General features: G+C 38.1%; 2 protein-coding genes across 3 annotated transcripts in view; one reads left to right on the top strand and one right to left on the bottom strand.

The window, feature by feature from the left end:
- The first annotated feature begins 7029 nt into the window (after nucleotides 1-7029).
- On the top strand, nucleotides 7030-17130 carry LOC119730538 (IgGFc-binding protein-like). The gene is made up of 2 exons (XM_038203511.1): nucleotides 7030-7135; nucleotides 14645-17130. The coding sequence occupies exon 2, from the start codon at nucleotides 14646-14648 to the stop codon at nucleotides 16011-16013; it is 1368 nt and encodes a 455-aa protein (XP_038059439.1). The 5' UTR covers nucleotides 7030-7135; nucleotide 14645; the 3' UTR covers nucleotides 16014-17130.
- Nucleotides 17131-21882: 4752 nt separating this feature from the next.
- The window catches only part of LOC119730537 (nitric oxide synthase, brain-like), a 54026-nt gene continuing 52442 nt past the window's right edge, over nucleotides 21883-23466 (bottom strand). For both annotated transcript variants that reach the window (XM_038203509.1, XM_038203510.1), the window contains one exon: nucleotides 21883-23306. In XM_038203509.1, the coding sequence (XP_038059437.1) occupies nucleotides 23276-23306 (31 nt within the window). In that variant the 3' untranslated portion in view covers nucleotides 21883-23275. The remainder of the gene's footprint in view (nucleotides 23307-23466) is intronic.

Below are 23466 nucleotides of genomic sequence, written 5' to 3'. Positions count from 1 at the left end.
GAGACATATTATTCTATACCTCCATGCTGTAACCAAGACTCTAGGACTGGTAGTCAACCACCTATGAACAAAATCTCATGTGTTACACTGTTTTATTTTCAATATGTGTGTGGTTTTTGTTTGCTTAAAATTGTACACATACAATGCATGTTTTTATTCACTGATCGATTATCCAAGATATCGTTTAATAAAAATATGTAATTTACTTTAAAACAGTTAACAATGATGCATCCTTAATGACATCATTATTGTGAAAAAAAAAGAATTTAATGAATGGCGTTAAGAAAACAAAGAAACAGTTGGATTTGATCTGAGTGGTTGCTGATTACGACCAAATTGTCAAGAGTTTCATTCTTTCACTGTCTCTCTCTCTGTCAAGCGATTTTAGTCGGTGCTCTCAATAAACACACCTGACCCTATAATCCTTGTCACGAGTTTTATTTCTTCCGTAAAAGTTTCTTCTCCGTCTTCAACTTAATGATTTTGTCCGCTCCGGCTACAGTGTACGCGCTACTAGTATTCTATGCCTCCATGTAACCAAGACTCTAGGACTGGTAGTCAACCACCTATGAACAAAATCTCATGTGTTACACCTGTTTTTTTTCAATTTGTGTGTGGTTTTTGTTTGCTTAAAATTGTACACATACAATGCATGTTTTATTCACTGATCATTTATCCAAGATATCGTTTACTAAAAATTTGTAATTTACTTTAAAACAGTTAACAATGATGCATCCTTAATTACATCATTATTGTGAAAAAAAGAGAATTGAATGAATGGCGTTAAGAAAACAAAGAAACAGTTGGATTTGATCTGAGTGGTTGCTGATTACGACCAAATTTAACGAGAGAAAACGGTAACCTGTCTATTCAGTGAACAATGTCAGTTAATAGTTTTGAACTTTTTTAATCATTCTTGATATATAATAAATAGCACGTGAACCATAGATCTGCTGCTTTATGTACTCATGAATAAAGATATCACATTGAGTTATCTATTAATTGTATATGCTCAGAAAAAAATGTACTGCGTTGATTTTATTAATTGTAAGTGCAGTAAATGTTTTTGCCCATTGCTAATACATTTCTTATTTGTGTATTGAACAATCATTAAGCAATTGGTGTTAGTTGATATTTCATTGGAACTTTGTTCCATGTTTGATATATAATACACGTGACGTATATCGTAAACCTACCCCGTTATATATTCAAAAGAGGTACCACATTGAATATAGCTGCTAATTGTATATAATCTGAAAAAGTGTACTGCATTTATTTTATTAATTGTGAGCGAAGTCAAACGGTTTCTTCGTTGCTCAAACAATTCTTAATTTTGTAGTGAATAATCATTTATCGTTTATATAAGTTGATTTTTGTATTAGAACTTTGTTTAAGATATATTTATGTTAAGTATAACGTAGATGCACTGCTTTATATAATTAAAATAGAGGATAACACAGTGAATGTATAGCTACTATTGTGGAGTGCTGTGGCCTAGTGGTTAAGGGCATTGGATTCGTGGTAAAGCTGCAGGTTATGGGTTCGAGTACAGCCTCGGGTCATGGTGCGTGTGCCCTTGGCCAAGGCACTTTATCACTCATTGCTTCTCTCCACCCAGGAGTAAATGGGTACCTGTGAGGGCAGAGATGGTTATTGTGATTAAATTAGCTTCCTTGCACAGGCTGCATCGAGTTGAATACTCCCCAGGGAGTTGAGATGGCAATTGGAATGTTCATGGGCCCAATGAGCAGGGGTAATAATAATGGTGTAGCTCCTTGAGTGCCAGTCCTGATGGATAGGTGCGCTCTATAAATACCCCCTATTATCATTACTACTAATTGTATATACTCATAAAATGTGTACTGCGTTAATTTTGATAATTGTAATCGAAGTAAAACCCTTTTCCCATTGTTATTACCACATAAGAAATGTTGTATTGTACACATTTTTTAATAATAATATTGAGCAGTAGTTAAAAGTGTGGCATTTTTCAGTGCGTCAGGACATCGTTGAATCATGTTAATTTGCGATTACATTTTTTTCTTGAATTATCCTGTCACGTGACTTTATTAACAAATAATTATCTTACCAAAAATGATCCAGGCCGGAAGTAACAGTCAAGTCAAGGGTCCTTGTTAGTTAAATATTTGGGTCTGCTTTATATTAATAATTAAAAGGCCATGCAACGCTATTTTAAGGCCATGGAATGTTATTTTCTTTGATGCAATCCTTGAAAATGCAGTTTGTGTTCCATTTAACCCAATTTTCAAATTTCGTTTTGCCTTTTTCAAGGCCATTTTGGTCCTTTTTATGGTAATGTTACTTTTCATAATCATGAAAAATTAGTGTGTGGTGTCATTTGAGGCAGAAACCTCAATGTTACAGCCATTTCAGCACCAAAAGTTGCCATTATTTTGGATATTTCGATGTCGTAAATTCTTTGGTGATTCGTAAATGTTGTGTCAGTACATTACGGTAGGCCAGTGAGCAAACTATTCTCACAAACGTTTTCAATGAACACATTTTTGGGTCACAATTTGAACCGAAAACCCTTAAACTGGGCAGTATCTTCCTGAAATGACATCGCAGCAACAGCGCTTTCACTGCAGTTGTCAAAAATCATGCACAATTTTAAATGTTAAAGAATTGCACTTTTCAATAAAATTAACCAAAAAGGGATGTCAAATAGGTAAGAAAACCAAGATCATCTTTAAATGATGTTCTATAGGGGCTGTTTTGGGGTAAATAGTGCAGCGTGTCCTGATAAACACCGTGCGTGAAGGATTGGCTATACATTTCTCAAAATTATAAATTCGTGGATTTCAAGATTCGTGATGTCAAGCCGTCGTATTTTGTCCGTGAATTTCAGTGGAACTAGATCGGCGCGGCTGGTATAAGACGTAATCGGCCGGGTTGCGACAAATCTAACGACGTAAATATGCAAATGAGGATTCATTCATTCCAATAGTCAGCATCATTCGTTCCAATAGTCAGCATCATTTGGTCTGGGAACCAGACTACGCGCATTGCAGCGATATTTTGCGTGCGTGGAGCCAGTAACCGTTATGCTCTACCTAAATACTACAAAACAACTTACCCGAAAAATTCCTGCTGAATTTTCGCAATTTCCCCAGGGTTACATATTTGAATGACAAAAACGTGGATTTGAAAAGAATTTTGTGCGAGTCATATTGCACAATCACATGACTATAGGCCTACGCATAGGTCTACGTGTACTATTCTCGTTATAAGGTGATTGGTACGCAGTTATACATCTCGTGTTGTGAACAGACTGGGATTTTCTCGAGCGACTAAATAGAAAGCCTATACTCTCCGTTTCATGAATTTAAATGTAAGACACTATCAGGAACGTGCCAAATTCTGAAGCTTTTGTAAAAATCTTAGAGAAGTAGGCCTATTATTGTTGACATGGTTATTTTGGAATGACGATAACTAAATTGCGTGTCAAATAATTGATTCTTAAAGTTTTCCTTAAAACAAGTGTTGAAATGTATGCCAGAATGAAACTATTTGTGGGTTTTAAGGTAACTTTAAAAGTCAAATAGGCTCCCAAGTTGAAATAGCTTTTATGTGTTAAAGGTTTGTCTTTGAGGCCTGCCATTTTGTCCAGCAATATCAACTCATGATCAACTCTTTGCAATAAAAAAGGGACAATACCCACTTTGTATCATTTATTTCAGCCATCTACACGTTTTGGGACTTTTAGTCCTTTTGACAACCAAAGAATTAAAAGGGACGCCCTAATGTAAACTTCCTTACAGTGGTGATCCTGTAATGAAACTGTTAATGAATTTAATGATGTAAACGATTGACTTACTGGCTAATACCAGAAAAGGTAAAATTCAGTTGGTTTATTGTAGAGTTGGACCATCCGTTGGTATTGCATAAGTAGGGGGGGGGCGGATCTACAGCCTTTCATAAGGGCAGCACAGCAGCCGAACTCAGCAAAACGGTCTTTAAAATATTTTTCATGCTTTACGTCTACATGTATGCTAGTACTTATTACAAAAACAATGGAGTACTGAAGTGTGACGTCATTTAGAACCAGAAAGTGTACGTAGTGCAAACGAATGGAGTACGCGCGTGTGTTGGTTGAATCACGCGCTAATGTCTTTTACACACATTTTGTGCGCGTGACGTATTCACTTCGGTACTCCATATACGTGTTGTTTTCCATTGTGTGCGCGTGATCTGTATGTGCAGGTACTAGGTGGCGGAATATTTGAGCTGATAAGTTCAATTCCTGCTCAAAATAACTGCACTGAAGAGTAGAAAGAATGAATCTTTTGTTGTGATCTGAGTGGCATAAACGGGTCAAAATTTCCCTTAAACACCAAGAATTCTAGATCCAGGGATGTGGTTAAATATTATACGTTGCAAAAAGCTAGAAACGCTCCTTTTTAAAGTCTGGGGATTAAAGATTTTTGGGGGCAGGGTGTGGCACAGCTGTGGAATTTATAATGACTTGTGCAGCATGCAGCAAAAATTAATCCAAGTAGTTCACAGAAAAAGTGATAGCCTGAAGTTCAACGCTTGACTGCAACTTCAAGTGGACTTTAAACTTCAGCGCTACCTTTCAAACAAAGTCACACCGTACAAAAGGAGTTCGTTTTTTCTTTTAAATTACCGACATTTATGACCGAAATTTATGACCACATCCTTTAATCTCATGCTTACATTGAAAAATGATGCTTAGAGTTTAATCACCTTTTTACCCACTTTTCCACGTGTTTACTCTAAGACATTTTGCGATTTTTTTAGCACAGTGTGAAAGTTTGCTAATGCCATCAATAACAACTTATAAATAAAAGCATAAGTGTTTAATTTGAAGTTAGTTTTTTTCTGAAACAGGTGACAAAAACAGAGTGAGGAAAAAAGAAAGAAATGTGTATTTAGCCTGTCTTCGACCCGAGGCCCGTTTGTCATTTTTATTTACTTTTACAATTTATTCTTCACTAATTGGCTTTCGTCCTGCACCTAAACATGTCACAAACATCCATAATTCATACATGTCGTAGATTCAAACGTGAAAAAAATTGGTACAGTTAAGTGTTTAGAAATATGTCTAAACTCTTAACTCTAAACTTCATAAAGTTTACCTATCGATCTTTGCCTGCACAATTTCATTTTAATTTGGATTTTTTTTATTAGGACTTAGTACATGTATTACATTCTTTTGATAATTACAATCTTTTCTTTTTTTCCCAGTACAAAATACAAAAACCCTCTACTGTGGGATTTCCGTTGGAATGGGGTGAAATTAGATAGCATTTTAGGACCCATGTTATCTCTGGATTTTATTAACAGATTTTCATAGGAATTGGAGTAGCTGTAGACAGGACTGTATTTACAGTGATATACAAATTGTAAAACCAAATGTATCATTCATGTCTGGGGCAGGTTTGATAACTTGGCAACCGATAAAAATAGAACACATTCAACAACAAGGCTGACCCAATGCTCTCCCGAAATTTTACGAATTTGTTTGCGCTTGATTTTGCATATTTTTTTAAGGCAAACCTAGGTCATAACAATTCCATACATGGACGTGGCTTTATGCTCTACCTGAATACTACAAAACAAGGGACTTACCCGCAAAATTCCTGCTCAATTTCGCAATTTCTTAGGGGTTATACAAACATGTATACTTTGAACACGAATGACAAAAACTTGTATTTGAAAAGAATTCTGTGCACTGCTCACACTGCACAATCACATAGGACCTTACGTGGGCCGCGCCTACATGTACTAATTTAGTTGTGTAATAAAGCAATTGCCAGTGCACATTCTACGCAGTTACACATTTCGTGTTGCGGACAGACTTACACATGTGCTAGGATTTTCTCGAGCGACTGAGCAGAAAATCGCAAGGTAACTTGCAACTATCAATTTCATAAATTTAAATGTAAGACACTATCAGGAATGTGTCAATTGTTCATCTGATTACTAAAACGTTTTGTTGCATTTATAGTTTCGCCCAGAGAGAAAGTTCTCGAAGAAAACTGTGAAAAGACAGTGTTGTTGCACTTTTTATCCTGGGACATGCTTTCCGATTTTCAGAAAGCACCAAAAACGAATCAGTTTCCATTTCACATTGGTTGTTGAATGAAAGACTTCTCCTATGCATGCAATACTTTGCTGTTGTAATAAACAGATTTGTTGCAGAGTCGAAACAGGGGCTGGTAATTGAACTGCACTTTGTAGGTTACTTAAAACAGTGATTTGTTATCGATTGATAACATTAAATCAATTGAATCCTAAATTTCTATATGTGCTCAGAAGCTAGAAATCTATACTCATAACTTTCGATTGTGTAACATAAATAACACGTCAGAATTGTTTCACATTTTCCATTTTATTCAGTAAATATACAACGTAGGAATTTATAATCAAAAACTCTCAGCTTCGCCTCTTTTTATACTCCATTGGTTTTAGATATATTGTTTAAGCTTTCCAATTTTCCCTTTTGTACAATAAATATTTAGTCGGCGTTATGACATGTATAGGAATTTAAAATTAATGATTCTCTTCTGCGCCACTTTGTACTCCATTAATTTTTATGAATATATTGTTTAATTTTTAATTTTTGGTCCCTCTGGTCGTCCAAGGAATAACAATATGGATAAATTAAAAACTTTTGTAATAAATTGGGAATCTAATAGAAAAAAGGGTTGTATATTCACAGAAATCCGCATACAAGGCATTTTGTTTTGTTCAATATATCAACTTCGTTGATTTCGTAGTTCGTTCTTTTTCTGTTTGAAGGAAATTGTGCTTCGATTAGAAATAATGAATAAGCAGAAAAGGGGACATCCTTCCCTGTTGACATTGGGGTATAATGTAAAATTTGTAAATTTAAGGACCTTTTTTTTTTGGGGGGGGGTTAATTTGTCGGATGTTTTGTACGCAAACTTGTTGGCAAATGTGGTCCGACACCCCCACTGAAAACGTTCTAGCGACGCCCCTGACTGTATCCAAAGTCTTTACGTAATAAAGAGAACTGCCAATACAGTATCTGTTCTTTCTGTAGGGTGACGTTAATACAGCACTCCCTGACAGCACAGTCGTGCATTTTCTGGACAGGACGTTGTGACGTTTGCCATCAGTTAACCAGGTAAGATCAAAATAATTATACAGTCCCGTCCGAACCTCCTTCGCAAAAGTGTTTTTATAAGGACACGTCTTTTAATTCTTTGGTTCTCATTTTCGACCAACCCAAGAAAAAACCTAACTTAAATACATAAATAAAAAAAAAATTATAATAATTCCAGGCAATCGGATTCTGTCATGGAAAGGTATGGAGACTGATTGGTATGAGAAGCATCGCGTTAAGCAACAAGTTCAGTCCAAGATGATGGAGGAGGGTGTTGCCTCTCAACCTGTCGGCCAAAAACTCGGAGCAGACTAAAAAAAATCACTATGTGGAACCACGTGGAGAATTTTATCACACATGTGTTTTTAGGTCAATAACCCTGGCATGCCTGTACATGCACAAGATATAGGTCATTCACATGGCCAGGGATTGTTTACAACCTGTCTGAGCTCTTGGCAGCACAAGGAGTTGACACGAACAGATCGGCGGCACTTAGGGGTTGGCCACTAAGATCTCCAATTACTGCACAAAGGCATTAGGTGCCATCTTGGCTGCTGACTTTCAACACACCTTACTCCTTACTAATGGGAGTCTACAGGCTTGTGTTGTATAGTAGGGGTGAGGATTACATGGAAGCTTGGCGTAATTGGCCCATTGACAAAAATTATGCCCATCTTTGGAAAATGTGGAGAATTTTATCACCGCCTCGCTGCTCTGAAGGTCGCTGTACGGTACAGATATAGTGTAAGTCAACGACATCTTCACAACGATGGCTTACTTATTCAGGCCTGACAGTGTCCCCTCCCCTTCAATTTAGTCTTTTTTTATAGCTTTTGAAAATCAAACTTTATGTTTGTAAAGCTTTTCCAAACACCAAAATAGGCATTTAAGGTTTTGTGGATGCAAAAAAGTGCAGTTTTTCAGCATGGGGTAGCAGAAATCTAGAACAAGCTATCAATTCCATGCAATCTGCCGATTCCTGAAACACTTGTTAAAAGTCTTACAGAGGTAGGCCTACATATTGCGTTAACAGAATATATACATGTTATAATATAATATGCTTCAAAAGACCAGACAGGACCTGCCCGATTTTGTTTGGTTTGATTTTGCATTTTTCCCAGGGAAACCTAGTTCATAACAATTCCATACATGGACGGACGTGACTTTATGCTCTACCTAAATACTACAAAACAAGGGATTTACCCGCAAAATTCCTGCTCAATTTCGCAATTTCCCCAGGTTACCTATTTGAATGACAAAACATGGATTTGAAAAGAATTTTGTGCAAGTCATACTGCACAATCACCTGACTATACGTAGGTCTACGTGTACTATTCTCGTTATAAGGTGATTGGTAGTCAAAGTCTATACGCAGATATATATACATGTACATCTTGTGTTGTGAACAGACTGACTGGGATTTTCTCGAGCGACTAAAATCGAAAGCATATACTCTCCGTTTCATGAATGTAAATGCAAGTCACTGTCAGGAATGTGCCAAATTCTGAAACTTTTGTAAAAATCTTAGAGAAGTAGGCCAATTATTGTTGACGTGGATATTTTTTGGAATGACGATAATTTATTTATTGTGCGTCGAATAATTGATTCCTCAAATCTTTGCTTAAAAAGTGTTGAAATTTATGCCAGAATGAAAATATTGTTAGGTTTTAAGGTTACTTTAAAAGTCAAATAGGCTCCCAAGTTGAAATAGCTTTTATTTGTGAAAGGTTTGGCTTGAGGCCTGCCGTTGTGTTCAGCAATATCAACTCATGATCAACTCTTTGCAATAAAAAAGGGACAATACCCACTTTGTATCATTTATTTCAGCCATCTACACTTTTTTTTTTTTTTTAACTTTTAATCCTTTTGACAACCAAAGAATTAAAAGGGACGCCCTTATGTAAACTTCCTGACAGCGGTGATCCTGTAATGAAACTGTTAATGAATTTAATGATGTAAACGATTGACTTACTGGCTATTAAATACAAGAAAAGGTCAAATTCAGTTGGTTTATTGTAGAGTTAGATCATCTTTTGGTCTTGCTGTGCCTGTGTGGGGGCGGAGGGGGGGGGGGCGGCGCTACAGCCTTGCATAAGGGGAGCACAACAGCCAAACTCAGCAAAACGGTTATTAAAATATTTTTCATGCTTTACTTGCGCCTCTATTGTATTTATTACAAAAACAGTTTATACTTTTGTTTTCCATTGTGTGGACGTCTGTATGTGCGAGAGGTCGAGTATTTGAGCTGATAAGTTCAATTCCTGCTCAAATTTCTGCACTGAAGAGTAACAAAAAACGGCATAAACGGGTCTCATTTTCCCTTCAAACAACACGAAGTTAAATGTGGTCAAATATTAAAGTGCGTACAAAAGCAGGAAATGTTTGTTTTTGAAGTCTGGGGATTTTAAGATTGTGAAATTTATAATGACTTGTGCAGGCATGCAGCAAAAAAAATCCTAGTAGTTCACAGAAAAAGTGATAGCCTGAAGTTCAACACTAGACTGCAACTTCAGCGCTACCTTTCAAACAAAGCCAGGCCCAACAAAATGAGTTGTTTGTACTCTTTTAAATTACCCAAATTTATGACCACATCCTCTAATATGAAAAAATTATACTTAGAGTTAAATAACCTTTTTACCCACTTTTTTTCACGTGTTTACTCCATACATTTTGCGATTTTTTTTAGTACAGTATTAAAGACTGCTTATGCCACCGCTAACAACTTATAAATAAAAGTATAAGTGTTTATTTTGAAGTTAGTTTTTCTGAACCAAGTGATAAAGAAAGAGTGAGGAAAAAAATGTGTATTAAGCCTGTCTTCGACCCGAACCCCGTTTAGTCATTTGTATTTACTTTAACAATTGAAGGCTTTTGTCCTGCAATGTGGGGGGGGGGGGAGTGGCGCTGTTCAAAACCGACAATTAGGCACACTAACGGACAATATATGGTGCTTTTAACGGCGATACATGCGCGAAATTAACAAAAAAGGCACCCGCAACGGCCGATGGGACCAATAAGGCCACAACTTACTTTTAAAAAGGGCACTTGTTCAGAAGAAAAAGAGCACTTGTAAAAAAAGGGCAATCTTTGCAAAATATTGGGGGGGGGGGTAAGCGCTGGTGAAAACAAGTCAGGTGTGTTTACAAACACAAATGCCCCGCAACCGTGACTGTTTCCATGACATAACACCACTCTAACATCAACTTACATGTACCTTGGTCAAATGGAACGTTCATTGACAGCATTAGTGTCTTCTGTAGGTTTTATAGAATAAATATAAGATTTATATTGTTTTAGCCACTGTGACCTTGACCCTTGACCTTTCGACCCCCAATGCGATAGGCTCCTTAGGATTGCCAAGGACAATCCACAAACCAAATTTGAAGTTCATATGTAAAGTATATCTCAAGTTATCACGCTGACAAAATTTCTATTGTTTTTGCCACTGTGACCTTGACCCTTGACCTTTTGGCCCAAAATGCAAAAGGCTTCTTAGGATTGCCAAGGACAATCCACAAACCAAATTTGAAGTTCATATGTAAAGTATATCTCAAGTTATCGCGCTGACAAAATTTCTATTGTTTCAGCCACTGTGACCTTGACCCTTGACCTTTTGGCCCCAAATGCAAAAGGCTTCTTAGGATTACCAGGGACAATCCACAAACCAAATTTGAAGTTCATATGTTAAGTATTTCTCAAGTTATCGCGCTGACAAGATTTGTCCGGACACACACACCCACACCCACACCCACACCCACCCACGCACCCACCCACGGAAGGACAAGGCGGAAACAGTATGCCCCTTTAGACCAGGAGCCAGGGGGGGGGGGGGGGGGGTCAGCCTAGCTGGAAAGTTAACCAATTTTCATGTATGCAGCAATGTTCCACATGCATACCAATGTAAGGAAATGGACGTCTGCCGGGCACACTGTGGTGGGTATGGTCAGGAGGGCCATGAGAAAGGGGCCACAAAATTGAGCTAGATCAGCTGGTGAGTTAACCCAATGAAACCTACTGGAAAATGTTGGGCCTAGTCCCAGGTATCATGAATGGCCACTGCCAGACATTTTCAGTGGTGGAAAGTGCCCGCCAGACATGAAAAACCTGTAGAGGAGGGGGCGTGGCCATAACCCCCTCCCATTCCTTTTCGCCGATAAAGTAGCAACGCATCGATATAGAAAAATGTAAAACCAGTTTCTATATGTGCCCTGACTCTTGTAGAATACAAAAATATCACTTAGGAGTAATTTAAGATCGGACTAATTAACTAAAGAGCGGCGCGAATAGCTTGGAGGGGGCGGGGCTACCACCCCTCCAAGCATATTTTCGCTTATATCATTGCAACGCATTGTATTAATTCTGTCAAATTTTCCTGGCATGTTTGCCAATGCCTTTTGGCTATTGTGTATCCATTTTTAACAAAATAAAGCACACTGTTCTCATCAGATGTCATTGCCAAAAGAAGTAGGTTATGTTCAATATGTACAGTACATGTACATTACATGTGCTGGGTCGGAGCTTATAGTTTAAAAAAGGTACAGAAAATGAAAACTTACAAAACCTGGGTTTTTTTGAGGTCCATTTCCCTTGTTTTTGTATGCTTTGACAGACACTTAGACACTGGTTAATATATTCATACATGGAAATACATCTTTTTTTTACACTTTTGTGGGCGTGGCCTAAATATGTAAATCAGGGTGTGATTAAGAGCACTCTGATTCAAACGAGGCCAATTTGTAATTTTGCTGACAAATGACAGTGGTACTGGTATGTATATAAAGAAAAACGTGCCATGGGGGACACACGGGCATGTAGGGATGGATGGAGAAACATATGAGAGAGGTAAAGAGTAAGGAGAGGGAGATACATAGGGTATTATGCCTGGGTAAGAATGGAGGGGAGGGGGTTTGGAAGGAGGGGGCACAGGAGGAAAACAATACCCAATTTGTAAGTCTCCTATGATCCCACTTCTTGCCACTCTCTTTGTCCCCAGCCTGATATCTCTCTCAACCCCCACCCATTTCGTTTATCCTCGCCCAAACAAATTTCTTTTGCCCGTTGCCGGTCATTACTTCTTTATGATGTTCACCTGTGGATCTCTCCTCAGATCCAATAATCCCTCTTTTGTGTGCTGGCCCCATACATTTTTCTTGTAAATGCCATTTTGAGATTTAATAATATCATATTTATAAACGCTGTGTACTCACACGAATTTAATACACCTGCCACTTTAATACGTCCTTCTTCCTTTCTATTTTCTTCGGTTCCGATAGAGGTATTTAACTTAATACATGTAGCGTTTTCCTCGTCAGGTGACTCAGGTCGAATTTCTATAAACTTACTTGTTGGGTACCATTGCCCATAACACCAAAAAGGGGCAACTGCTCAGAAAATGGCGCACCTTCAGTCGGTGTGAAAGTGAGAGCTCTTCGTGAAGTGAGAGCTCTTCGGCCTCCGCAATGGCCGATCTGAAACTCATTTTTTTTTTTGCAGGAAAATGTGGTCCCCCAATAAGTGAGTCCACAAAATTTAGGCACGTTGGGTTCAGGGCCCGCTTAAGTGCCCGGAAAAAATGGATTGTAGATGCTCTGTGATGAGATCCGAAGCAAGTTCTGACCAATTTGTTTTTAGGAAAAGATGGTGGTGTACATGGCTGTTTTTTTTGTGACATCACTAAAAATACAATTGGGTTCGTTATTGTATGTTATTATCACTAAAAGTACAATTGGGTTCGTTATTGTGGGAAAGGCATGGGCCCATTACCCCCCATCCTCTTGGATCCGCCCTTGGACCTTCGGCAAACGGCACATTATACGTCCTCCGCCCCCACCAGTAACCTCTGTGGGTCCCCCCATGAATTTGACTATAGTTATGTAGAGAGACAATTTTTTTGGGGTGGAGGGGCACTTTGATGACCTGGAAAAATTTGGAGGGGGAGGCAAGTGTCCCCCCCCCCCGTTCCGTGGCCCCTGCCAGCAGGGACTGCACCAAAACTATTGAAGCGATGGAATTTGCATCGGAGTGATTTAAATCAAATTAGGGGTTTTGCCCTTCATCAACGTTTTTATTTACATTATAAACACTGTACATGTAGGCCCACACAGGTCCCAGAGTATAATATCACAGTTATTTACCAAAATACCTGCCTATTTCAAAACATAACTCCAGTTTATTTTGTTGACTTATATAAAATGATTAAAAATTAAAGTAACAATGCACAATAATCATTATTTAATAATGATGACTCTGTGTTTGGCCAGCAAAATCATACATTTTCCTCGTTTCATTCAGAATGCAATTATTCACACCCTGATTTACATATTTAGGCCACGCCCACAAAAGAGTGAAAATAATATGTATTTTCATGTATGAATATATTAACCAGTGTCTAAGTGTCTGTCAAAGCATACAAAAACAAGGGAAATGGACCGCAAAAAAAACAGGTTTTGTATAGTTTTCATTTTCTGTACCTTTTTTAAACTATAAGCTCCGACCCAGCACATGTAATGTACATGTACTGTACATATTGAACATAACCTACTTCTTTTGGCAATGACATCTGATGAGAACAGTGTGCTTTATTTTGTTAAAAATGGATACACAATAGCCAAAAGGCATTGGCAAACATGCCAGGAAAATTTGACAGAATTAATACAATGCGTTGCAATGATATAAGCGAAAATATGCTTGGAGGGGTGGTAGCCCCGCCCCCTCCAAGCTATTCGCGCCGCTCTTTAGTTAATTAGTCCGATCTTAAATTACTCCTAAGTGATATTTTTGTATTCTACAAGAGTCAGGGCACATATAGAAACTGGTTTTACATTTTTCTATATCGATGCGTTGCTACTTTATCGGCGAAAAGGAATGGGAGGGGGTTATGGCCACGCCCCCTCCTCTACAGGTTTTTCATGTCTGGCGGGCACTTTCCACCACTGAAAATGTCTGGCAGTGGCCATTCATGATACCTGGGACTAGGCCCAACATTTTCCAGTAGGTTTCATTGGGTTAACTCACCAGCTGATCTAGTTCAATTTTGTGGCCCCTTTCTCATGGCCCTCCTGACCATACCCACCACAGTGTGCCCGGCAGACGTCCATTTCCTTACATTGGTATGCATGTGGAACATTGCTGCATACATGAAAATTGGTTAACTTTCCAGCTAGGCTGACCCCCCCCCCCCCCCCCCCCCTGGCTCCCGCTCTACTTCTGCTTCGCCGCGGGCATAAAAAGGGCATTTGAATAGAAAAGGGCAGTCTTTACAAAATATTGGGGACCCCCCCCCCCCCCCCCCCCGCTGGCTACGCCTATGAAACATGTTACAAACATCCGTAATCCACACTATGTAGTGGATTCAAACTTGAAAAAAGTGGGTACAGATAAGTGTTTAGAAATGTGTCGAAACGCTCAACATCGCATAAAGTTTATCTATTCATCTAATTTCACTGCACATTTTCATATTCATTTTTGTTTTAGCAGGACTAAGTATATGTATACGTTCTTTTGATAATTACAATCTTTGTTTTTCCCCAGTATGACTAATCCGAAGAAGATTCATCTTTTCTGGCTGGTAGTCTCCATGGTAATTGCATTTCCTGAAATGCCGGTTTCAGCTGTGGATCTGCAGATAGGTACACCTGCTGGGCCGCAATGCTTCGGGATATCAAGAGGTCAGCATTTTGTCCTTGGCTTTTCTGACAACCATGATTCGCGTTCCGAAACTAGGGAGCTCACTATTTTAGTGGTAGCTTTCAGTAATCGACAAACATCAGTCACGATCAGCAGCAAGTATGAAGTAGCTGGCAGGCCATTCCTGGAGAGCTTTGTGATTGGGGCAGGTGGGTTTAGAAGAACCGTACTTCCTGCCGAGCTGGTGATGGAAGGCACCGAGAGAAGCCTGAAGGGGATCGAGATTTCAGCATCTTCCGATGTGTCTGCGTACGGTTTGATGTATCAGGATTTCACCACTGATGGTTTTCTAGGTATACCAACAAATAATCTTGGTACGCAATACGTTCTGGTAACGGGGCCCCCCCTATCTCCGTGGCGCTCCCAATTTTCTGTCATAGGCACGGAGGATTCCACCTTAGTGCAAGTTACTTTACGAGGTCGGGTTACATTTGAAGGAGAGGATTATGATGCTGGTGATGCGTTCAGATTTAGGGTCGACCAGCTGGAAGCTGTCCAAATCCAAGGAGCGCCTGGACAAGACCTAACAGGAAGCATCGTCCAGACTAACAAACCAGTTGCCGTTTTCAGCGGCAATGAATGTGCGAATAATCCGAGATCGACTTGTGACACATTGACTGAGCAGTTGGTACCCATCAAGAGTTGGGGGAAGAAACACATCTACACCTCAGCCCGAAGCACCGACAGAAACAACTACCGCATCGTTGCCTATTTCACCGAGACAATTGTCACTATTCCGGGATTTGGGAATCGGTCCTTGGATACGGGTGAGTTTTGGGAAGGCGATTTGTATGGTTCAGGGTCCGTGTCCTCCACTGAACCAACACTCATGATGCAGCAGCTTGTTAATATTAATGGTGAACAACTTGACCCGTCTCTGATACAGGTACCTGCTGTGGAACATTTTGGGTTTATCTTTGGGTTTACTACACCGCCTTATTTTGGAGAGAGTTCAGAAGGTGTTTTCAACTTCATCGGTATCATTGTGAAGACTAATGCACGCCAGACTGTCTTTTTAAATGGATCTCCCATAAACGGCACCAATGTTATTGAAAGTAATGTACCCAACACTGACTATACATCGCTGACTGTCCAGCTGCCGAAAGGAGAAGGATTCTACTTCGTCGAGCAAACTGATTCTCAAAATCCTCTTTCTGTCATTGTCTATGGGTATGAAAATGACGAATCATATGGATATGCCGCTGGTTTGTAAATAACAACACTAGGAGTAGAATCGGATGTATATTTGTTTTCCTTGGGTAATTTCAAGCGGTAGGCCTCGATATATAGCGATTTATTGCCAAGGTGGAGGTTTAAAAGGTAGAATGTAAGAATATGAATCTTGTTAATTATAATGATTATACAACACATTGCATTTAAATGTTGCGCTCCTAAGAGACACTCCTGTTGTGAAACACGTTCCTTTCATCAGGCATATTATATTCTTTATACCGACAATGAAGAAACAAGGGAGACCAAGTGCGCCCTCAGTTTCTTAGCTACCTAAACGTTTGGCAAGTGATTTGCATGTTCTCATTAAACACTTTGATTTGTATCATATGTGACCTTTGTGCTTCCTCGCAAGGGCAACTTGTATCAGTGTCCTTCCATACACTGAAAGTTGTCCAAACTTTATATCTGGAACTTTCTTCAGGTTGTTGGATAATTGATTTCTAATATACTAAAATCATTTTGATTATTGTAAAGTTTAGTATATACATGTACTGTATATCGTTTAACATAGTGTCTGGATGGGTGAGCCTACTTCTGGTAAACTTGCATAGCGCATTAATTTTGTTAAAGGTAGTTTGGCTGACTGTGAGCTGGGGCTTTTTCTCAATGATTTTGAGTAGAGAAGAGCAATACCCATTTTTTCTGTAAATCCTCTCGATTTTGTAGGCCATGGCATGGTCCTAGTGGAAAATAATATGGGAGGGTAACTTCCTAAAACTCCCAGTGAGTATTGTTCTGGTTTATATAATCGTTTTGTCGACAGAGAAATTGTGTTATTTTCGGGATAGAGCTGACTCATTATTGTATTGTAGCGTACAGCCAGCCATGTGTTGAACTTTGACCTTCACATTATATTACTCTGCCATTTGATTATTGTAATACTTAGGATAGCTACTAGTGAAATGTAATTTTAAATCAGTAGATAGTCATCATTATATTGTTATTGTTTTGTTGGATATTTTGAAAGTTCATCCGCTTTAAGTAGAGGACCGTTAAAAGGTCCGTGAGATGATTTTTCTTAGAAACACATTTTGTTCAACTCTCTTCTACTCTTAAATGTATGAAAGCTATTTTACATTAATTTTTGCAAATATTAACCATGGTTAATTTTATTGAAAAATTCACTTCGTTAAACATTTCAAATTGTCCATGCTTTTCTGGACAATTGAGGGTGCTGTTGCTGTGATGTCATTTCAGGAAGACACTGTTTAGTTTGGGGGTTTTCATTACAATTTTAAGCCAAAAAAGGAGTTCATTGAAAACATTTTTGAGAAAAGTTTGCTCATTGGCTTCAGTGTTGCCAATTAATATTTAGATTTAGTTATTTACGATACAAACTTCTATTTCATGTCCATGCATTTCCGGACAATTGAGGGCGTTGTTGCTGTGATGGCATTTCAGGAAGACACTGTTCGGTTTAGGGGTTTTCGTTACAATTGTGAACCCCAAAATGTGTTCATTGAAAACGTTTTTCAGAAACGCTTGCTCATTGACTTCCTGTCATGTACAATACTGACCGAAACGAATTACCACAGAAAAGGAATTTTACAGCAAAATATCAAAAATTTGGGCAAATGTTGTGCTGAAAGAGCTATAACATCGAGGTTTCTGCCTGAAATAACATCACACGTTTGCTCAATGACTATATTTGGAAATTCGCGTAAGCATCAAAACCAAAAAGGCCCCAAATATCCTTAAAAATGGCAACAACAAAAATGAAGATATTCAAAGTTAAATGGAACACAAATGTGTATTTTCGAGAAGTGCATGAAACAAATGACATTATAATGTGGTATGTATGGTATATCTTAAAAATGATGTTGACAGTGTCAGTCTCTGACTTTTATAATCGATATAATTTAAACATACATCATGTGGTAGATTACGGATTAAACTGCTTACATTAGATATAAAAATTGTGTACTGAATCACCATTTTTGTTTGTTCAGATAGAACATCCCAACCAGTAAGGAAAGATGCCTTATTGTGTTGCAAATTTAGTAAACATCAAAAGTAAAACATAACTGCAACAGTTGATACATTAAATGCAAGAAACAAGTTTATTATTCCTGCTTTCGCACTGGCAAAGAGTCTATACTGATGCAGTGTTCGAATATGAAAAATCAATGCATGTTTTTACTATGGGCGAGTCCATTTAAAATACTTAATTTGAATATGAAATTAGCAACAATTGAGCGTTCTCGTTTGCAAAAGGTTGAAATAGTTTTGTGTTTGGCAAAGGCATATATTATACAAATATTGAATGCTTTGAGTGGTGCAGTAAAACTAGTACGAGGTGATCCATGGACATTCTATTTTCCTGAGGCGAAGCCGAGGGAAAATAGAATGCTCCATGGATCACCGAGGGAGGCTAGTTATACGAACGACGTGACTACTAATGCAATGATTGCCATTCTAAATGGATTAACGATCGCATGTTTGTTTTTACAACGGCCTTAAATAGTGTAAAATCTGAAAATCCAAAGAGCGCACAAAAATGTGATAGTTTCGGAAACAATGTGAGATAAAAATACAAATAAAACACACCAATACTGAATGAAATCAAGGGTCGTTTACTCACCACTTGGGCTGATCTACGTTCATGCCATAAGTCAACGACGAAACAATGCCGGAGGCAGCGGCAATTACCAGTGATGATCGGCAATGCCAGTGGCCAAATTGGTCGGGAACCGCAACTAAAAATTGGAACTAATAAAGTGCACCGCTGCCAATTTTGCTTCTGCTTCTGCTCAATACTGTGCAATCGCCTCCATTTGGCGGTTATCACGCACTGTTGGTGTTGACGCAACGAAATGTTGGATCGAAATCAATGTTTTAATCAGGGGAATTAAGGGATTATGTTTAGAGTGCGTGTTATTCCGTTAACAAAGCGCGGTATGCAAAACTCGCTGGAATTTCTATTAACTTTGAAACGTGCCAGAATCTGGGGCGCCACGGGTTCGGGAATAGAAAGCGCTCACTGATTGGTCAAAATCTAGGAGGTCAAGAGGCGGGGTCTTGCTTAATAAGCCATTTGCGAGTAACCTATACCCTTTGGGATTGACATTTCAATAACATCTGGTACACTGACTTGCTCAGAATGCTTGGCACATTTTAACTTTGAATTCTCCAGACCAAAGACACTGTTGCTAATCACATGATTCGGGGCAAGCTCTTGCATAGTTACGTAAGAGACGCTCAGCATCAATACATCGCTCACAATGGGTGAGAATGGCACAAAGACACCAGACCATGCCAGAGCTGGGTGTTGCTAGCATAAGGCTTGCCCCGAATCACGTGATGTAGTAACAGTCTCTTTGGTCGGGAGAATGCAAAGTTAAAATGTGCAAAGCATTGGATTAAGTCAGCGTTCCAGATTTTATTAAAATTTAACTCGCAAATGGCTTATTAATCAGAGAATCTGTTCACGCGTAATAGACCACGGCATTCGCCGTGTTTTCGATTGTGTGGGAGTTTAATAAGGGGGGGGGGGTGGATTTTGGCTTCATTTTATGATAGGAGGCGCTCTTTCACCATTTAGTTATGATTTTCAGCAGAGGGACAGGGGATGAACATTATCGACGCGTAGGTTACTCCTCTTCTTGTGTAACTGAAAATAAGAAAGAATAAAAAACATTTGACGCTCCGAAATTTGACACTGGTAGAAGGGGACCGCCCTTCTACCAGTGTCACCCCCCCCCCTTTGAAGCGTCCCAAACCCCCACCCCCAGTCCTGCTACCGTTCCTCGTTCGATTGTACACCAAGGAAGTTTAAGTTCGTATTATGCCAAAAATAAATTACCACTGAAAAGTGAAGAAAAAAGATGAAAAGTCCAGGATGTTTCGTGTTAGTTTGATCACGAAACAAGGTCATGAAAGTTTCTTCGAGATTTCTTTGACCGTTTATAGTTCCTCGGTTTATTCGGTTTTGGTTGTTTTTCTTTCTTTGTGATAACACCAAAAGTCTGAACGATGTTATTTTCCTGTTACTTACACGAGACCACACAAGGATCAAATAATCATTTCCATAACCACTAAACAAAGTAAATCTGAATTGGGATTAATTTCGAGAAGACAATTCAATTTATTGATCCGAACAAGAATTTGTAATCCACATTTTTAAAATTAATAACAGCTGACAAAACTGGCAATGATGACAATAAATCTAACAATGTCACATCAACTTACAGCAGAAAAAAAGTCAAAAATAGCGAAAGCTTTGATCATTACATTTAGATATTCGTCAAAAACCCTCGATCGTCAAAAAAAAGAACTTGCAATAATTCTGGTTTATGGAGGGCAATTATTAAGACAAAAAATCCAATATCTATTCCTGTTTTTGAGGCGGTCTGTCGTTATAACAACGACGTTGGTGTACTGTGTTCCCTGCACTTCCAGTCAATAAGATACATAGCTCTATCACTATTGGTTTGATTTGTTTTGTAGCGATAGTTCCCGAAAAAAAACAACATTTACTTTTCGTTCTAATTAAATTTCCTGTTAATAATATTATTTAAAGCCAAAAAGATCGACGTGACAAATGTCAACCCTTTCTTCAAACTTGTTACTTGATCCCAAATACAAATTTTCCAACTACAACCGACAAACAATAATAATCCAACCAATCGCATCTAATAGATCGGATGTTTCAACACTCAAACAGCAAGATCATCTTCAACATGAAATAAAAACGCAAACTGAAATAAAGGCATGTCGATATTCTTTACACCAAGCCACACGACTATTGAAATCAAATCAACAAGTTGCAATCTTGACAACAAGGCAAAAGACTTCATAATTTAAGAAAGATATTAAATTCAATTTTAAAAGTTTTGAACATTCATATTGCCATAACACGTAAATATCAATCCCGGTTTACACTTAAGGTTAGCGGGTTATTAAAACGTATACACAGACTAAAAAGGTGCAAATTTGCACACATCGACAAAAAGGCATGTTAATTAATATAATATACTATTTCTATCTTTGAAATACCTAGAAAATTTTGTTAAATGGTTTTAGCCATGTACTCCACAACTACTGCTCGCTTTATTATGAAGTCTGCTTATCTAATTGACTGCTTTTTATGGATTCTACCGATGGAAGTCACAAAACGACAGCAATTCGATACTCTGTCACTTATATGTAAAAGTGAGATCAAAAGAATTGAAAGAAAAGATCGATAATATATATATTTTTTGAAATACTTTAGAGATAATAATATACTATCAAGCATTAATAAAACATTTAATCTCAAGTGGCCAACAGCCAATTTCAATACAAGACGGATAAAGAATAGCCTTTCAAAGCACAAATAGACTTATTAATATTTCTATAGATAACTATCACTACAATGTATTTACATTTCTGACTTCATATTCCGTTATTTCATAGAAATTTGATACCTTCCACAATACGTCTTTAATTATGCGCAACCGCAGCTAGCTCTTTATGTTTTCACAATGCTAAACGTCCTTTAAAATCCTACCTATACATACACTTTTAGCGCCAATTTGGAAACACATAAATATTTTTGCATGAATGACAAATAACGAGAAGCATATAATTTATTACAAATAGATATAATTTGAATTATTATGTAAAATCATAATATACAATATGCAATTTCATGCGCTTTGTACAATACTGAAGATTTAAAAAGAAAAATGAGACAAAATTATCCGAGTCATGCTTGAATCGGAAGTAAATTTGTCCGTGGTGGACTAGAGATGCGCCGTTTTCCAGTACGGTATACTGAAAACGGAGGACGCCGGGAAGGGGCGCGGAGTGGGGAAGGGGTGGGGGAAGGGGTGTGGGAAGGGATGGGGAAGGGGTGGGGGAAGGTGTGGGGATGGGGTGGGGGAAGGGGTGGGGAAGGGAAAAGACCTATATGGCCACTCCATGAGCCAAAACAACGTAATCGAAAATAACCAAAAGTTTTCCGTTGTCAAAATACAGGGGGCCTTGTAAGAAATAAAAATACACATAATACAAATTAAGGAATAGCACAGAGAAGTTTTAAATTGACCGCAAGGGGGTGATGGTAATTTTGGAATTACTTTTTTTAATTCTTAATAAGTTTAGCCTACTAAACCTATATACATGAGGCCAGCTAGCTTATCAAGTAAGGGATCAATCATCAGTGATCAGGTCAAACTGTGATGATACAACGCAGAGCACGAGCTTCTTCACCATTTTTTTGTTTACAAAAACAGGCAAGAAGACTAGTCTTCTTCAAAATTCTTTTCCACTTTCTCGCAGATGTCACGCAATTACAACCTCACACCTTCATGCAAGTAAAACCTCTCATAAAGATAACATTGTCTCTAAAAAATGAGACCGAATGAACAAACGCACGCTCACAAGTATATTCCATCTCAAAACCTGGCCTTGAATTGGTTGGTTGATTCCCTAACACTCATTCGGGACGTCATCATGACGTCATATAAGACAAGCTGCCGGCAGCTTAAATAATCATATATCGCTACATTGATACATAATGCTTTAGCTGTACAGCAGGGCTTAAAGAAAAATCATTTGTTTTTCATTTTAAAAAAATCATTTGTTTTTCATTTTTCCATCAATCTACAATAGTTTTCTACGCTACAAACAGGCCTTTCACTTCGCATGAAACATTTTTCGAGAGTGCAATTATACCAAATTTATCATTAATTTGTATACACTTACCACAAGGAATGTTAAAAGATGGAAAAAGTTTTAAACAATTACATGTTTTGATCTTTGTTTTTTACAAATCTGTTATAAAAATGACACCGAGACACCTTTAAAGACAGCCACTACACACTATAAGTTTAGAACTTGATTTAAATATCATTTGAATACAGCAATAAAATGGACACTGAAAATCATGAATTTTTAATAAGCAAAACGTTGGATAGCGACTTGATATAATTGACCATAAAAAACAATGAAACAACAATCATTCAGGATTATTTATTAAATTGATTGACTTGTCTAGAATTGGTGTTTTATACCACTATCCCCGTCCACATATATTTATTACATGTTATCATGCTTGAAATAAATTGATGATTGACTAATATTACAAAAAAATCCTATCTCTATGACTGCAAAATACCTATCGGGAGCAGATACGGCCGGAGTTCGAACCCTGGCCCGCTCAACTCGGGTTCAAGTGCTGCATCGACGAGATTTGGACCAATAATAGATAAAAGTCACGTGATGAAGAAAAAAACAACTTTCCTAAGATGATTCCTGAGTTCACTTCTTTCCTTCGTGGTGACCGTTGATACTGTGAAAAAGAGACACAAAATAATCCAATTGAATCCACGCACAAAACGATACAGTGATAACGCGGTCATATAAAAACTGATAAAATTGCAGAAATGAAGAACTGCTACTTTGTCAACTGATATAAATTGTATGCACCTCCCTACCACACCGTGCGGTGA

Source organism: Patiria miniata, unplaced genomic scaffold (genome assembly GCF_015706575.1).
Source record: "Patiria miniata isolate m_02_andy unplaced genomic scaffold, ASM1570657v1 HiC_scaffold_22, whole genome shotgun sequence".
Lineage (NCBI taxonomy): Eukaryota > Metazoa > Echinodermata > Asteroidea > Valvatida > Asterinidae > Patiria > Patiria miniata.
Note: the sequence above shows the minus strand (reverse complement) of the source record. Positions and strands in the feature narration are given on the sequence as shown.

Bases quoted from the DNA above. Each gene is read 5' to 3' on its own strand.
- LOC119730538 (XM_038203511.1), top strand. From the start codon at position 14,646: ATGACTAATCCGAAGAAGATTCATCTTTTCTGGCTGGTAGTCTCCATG.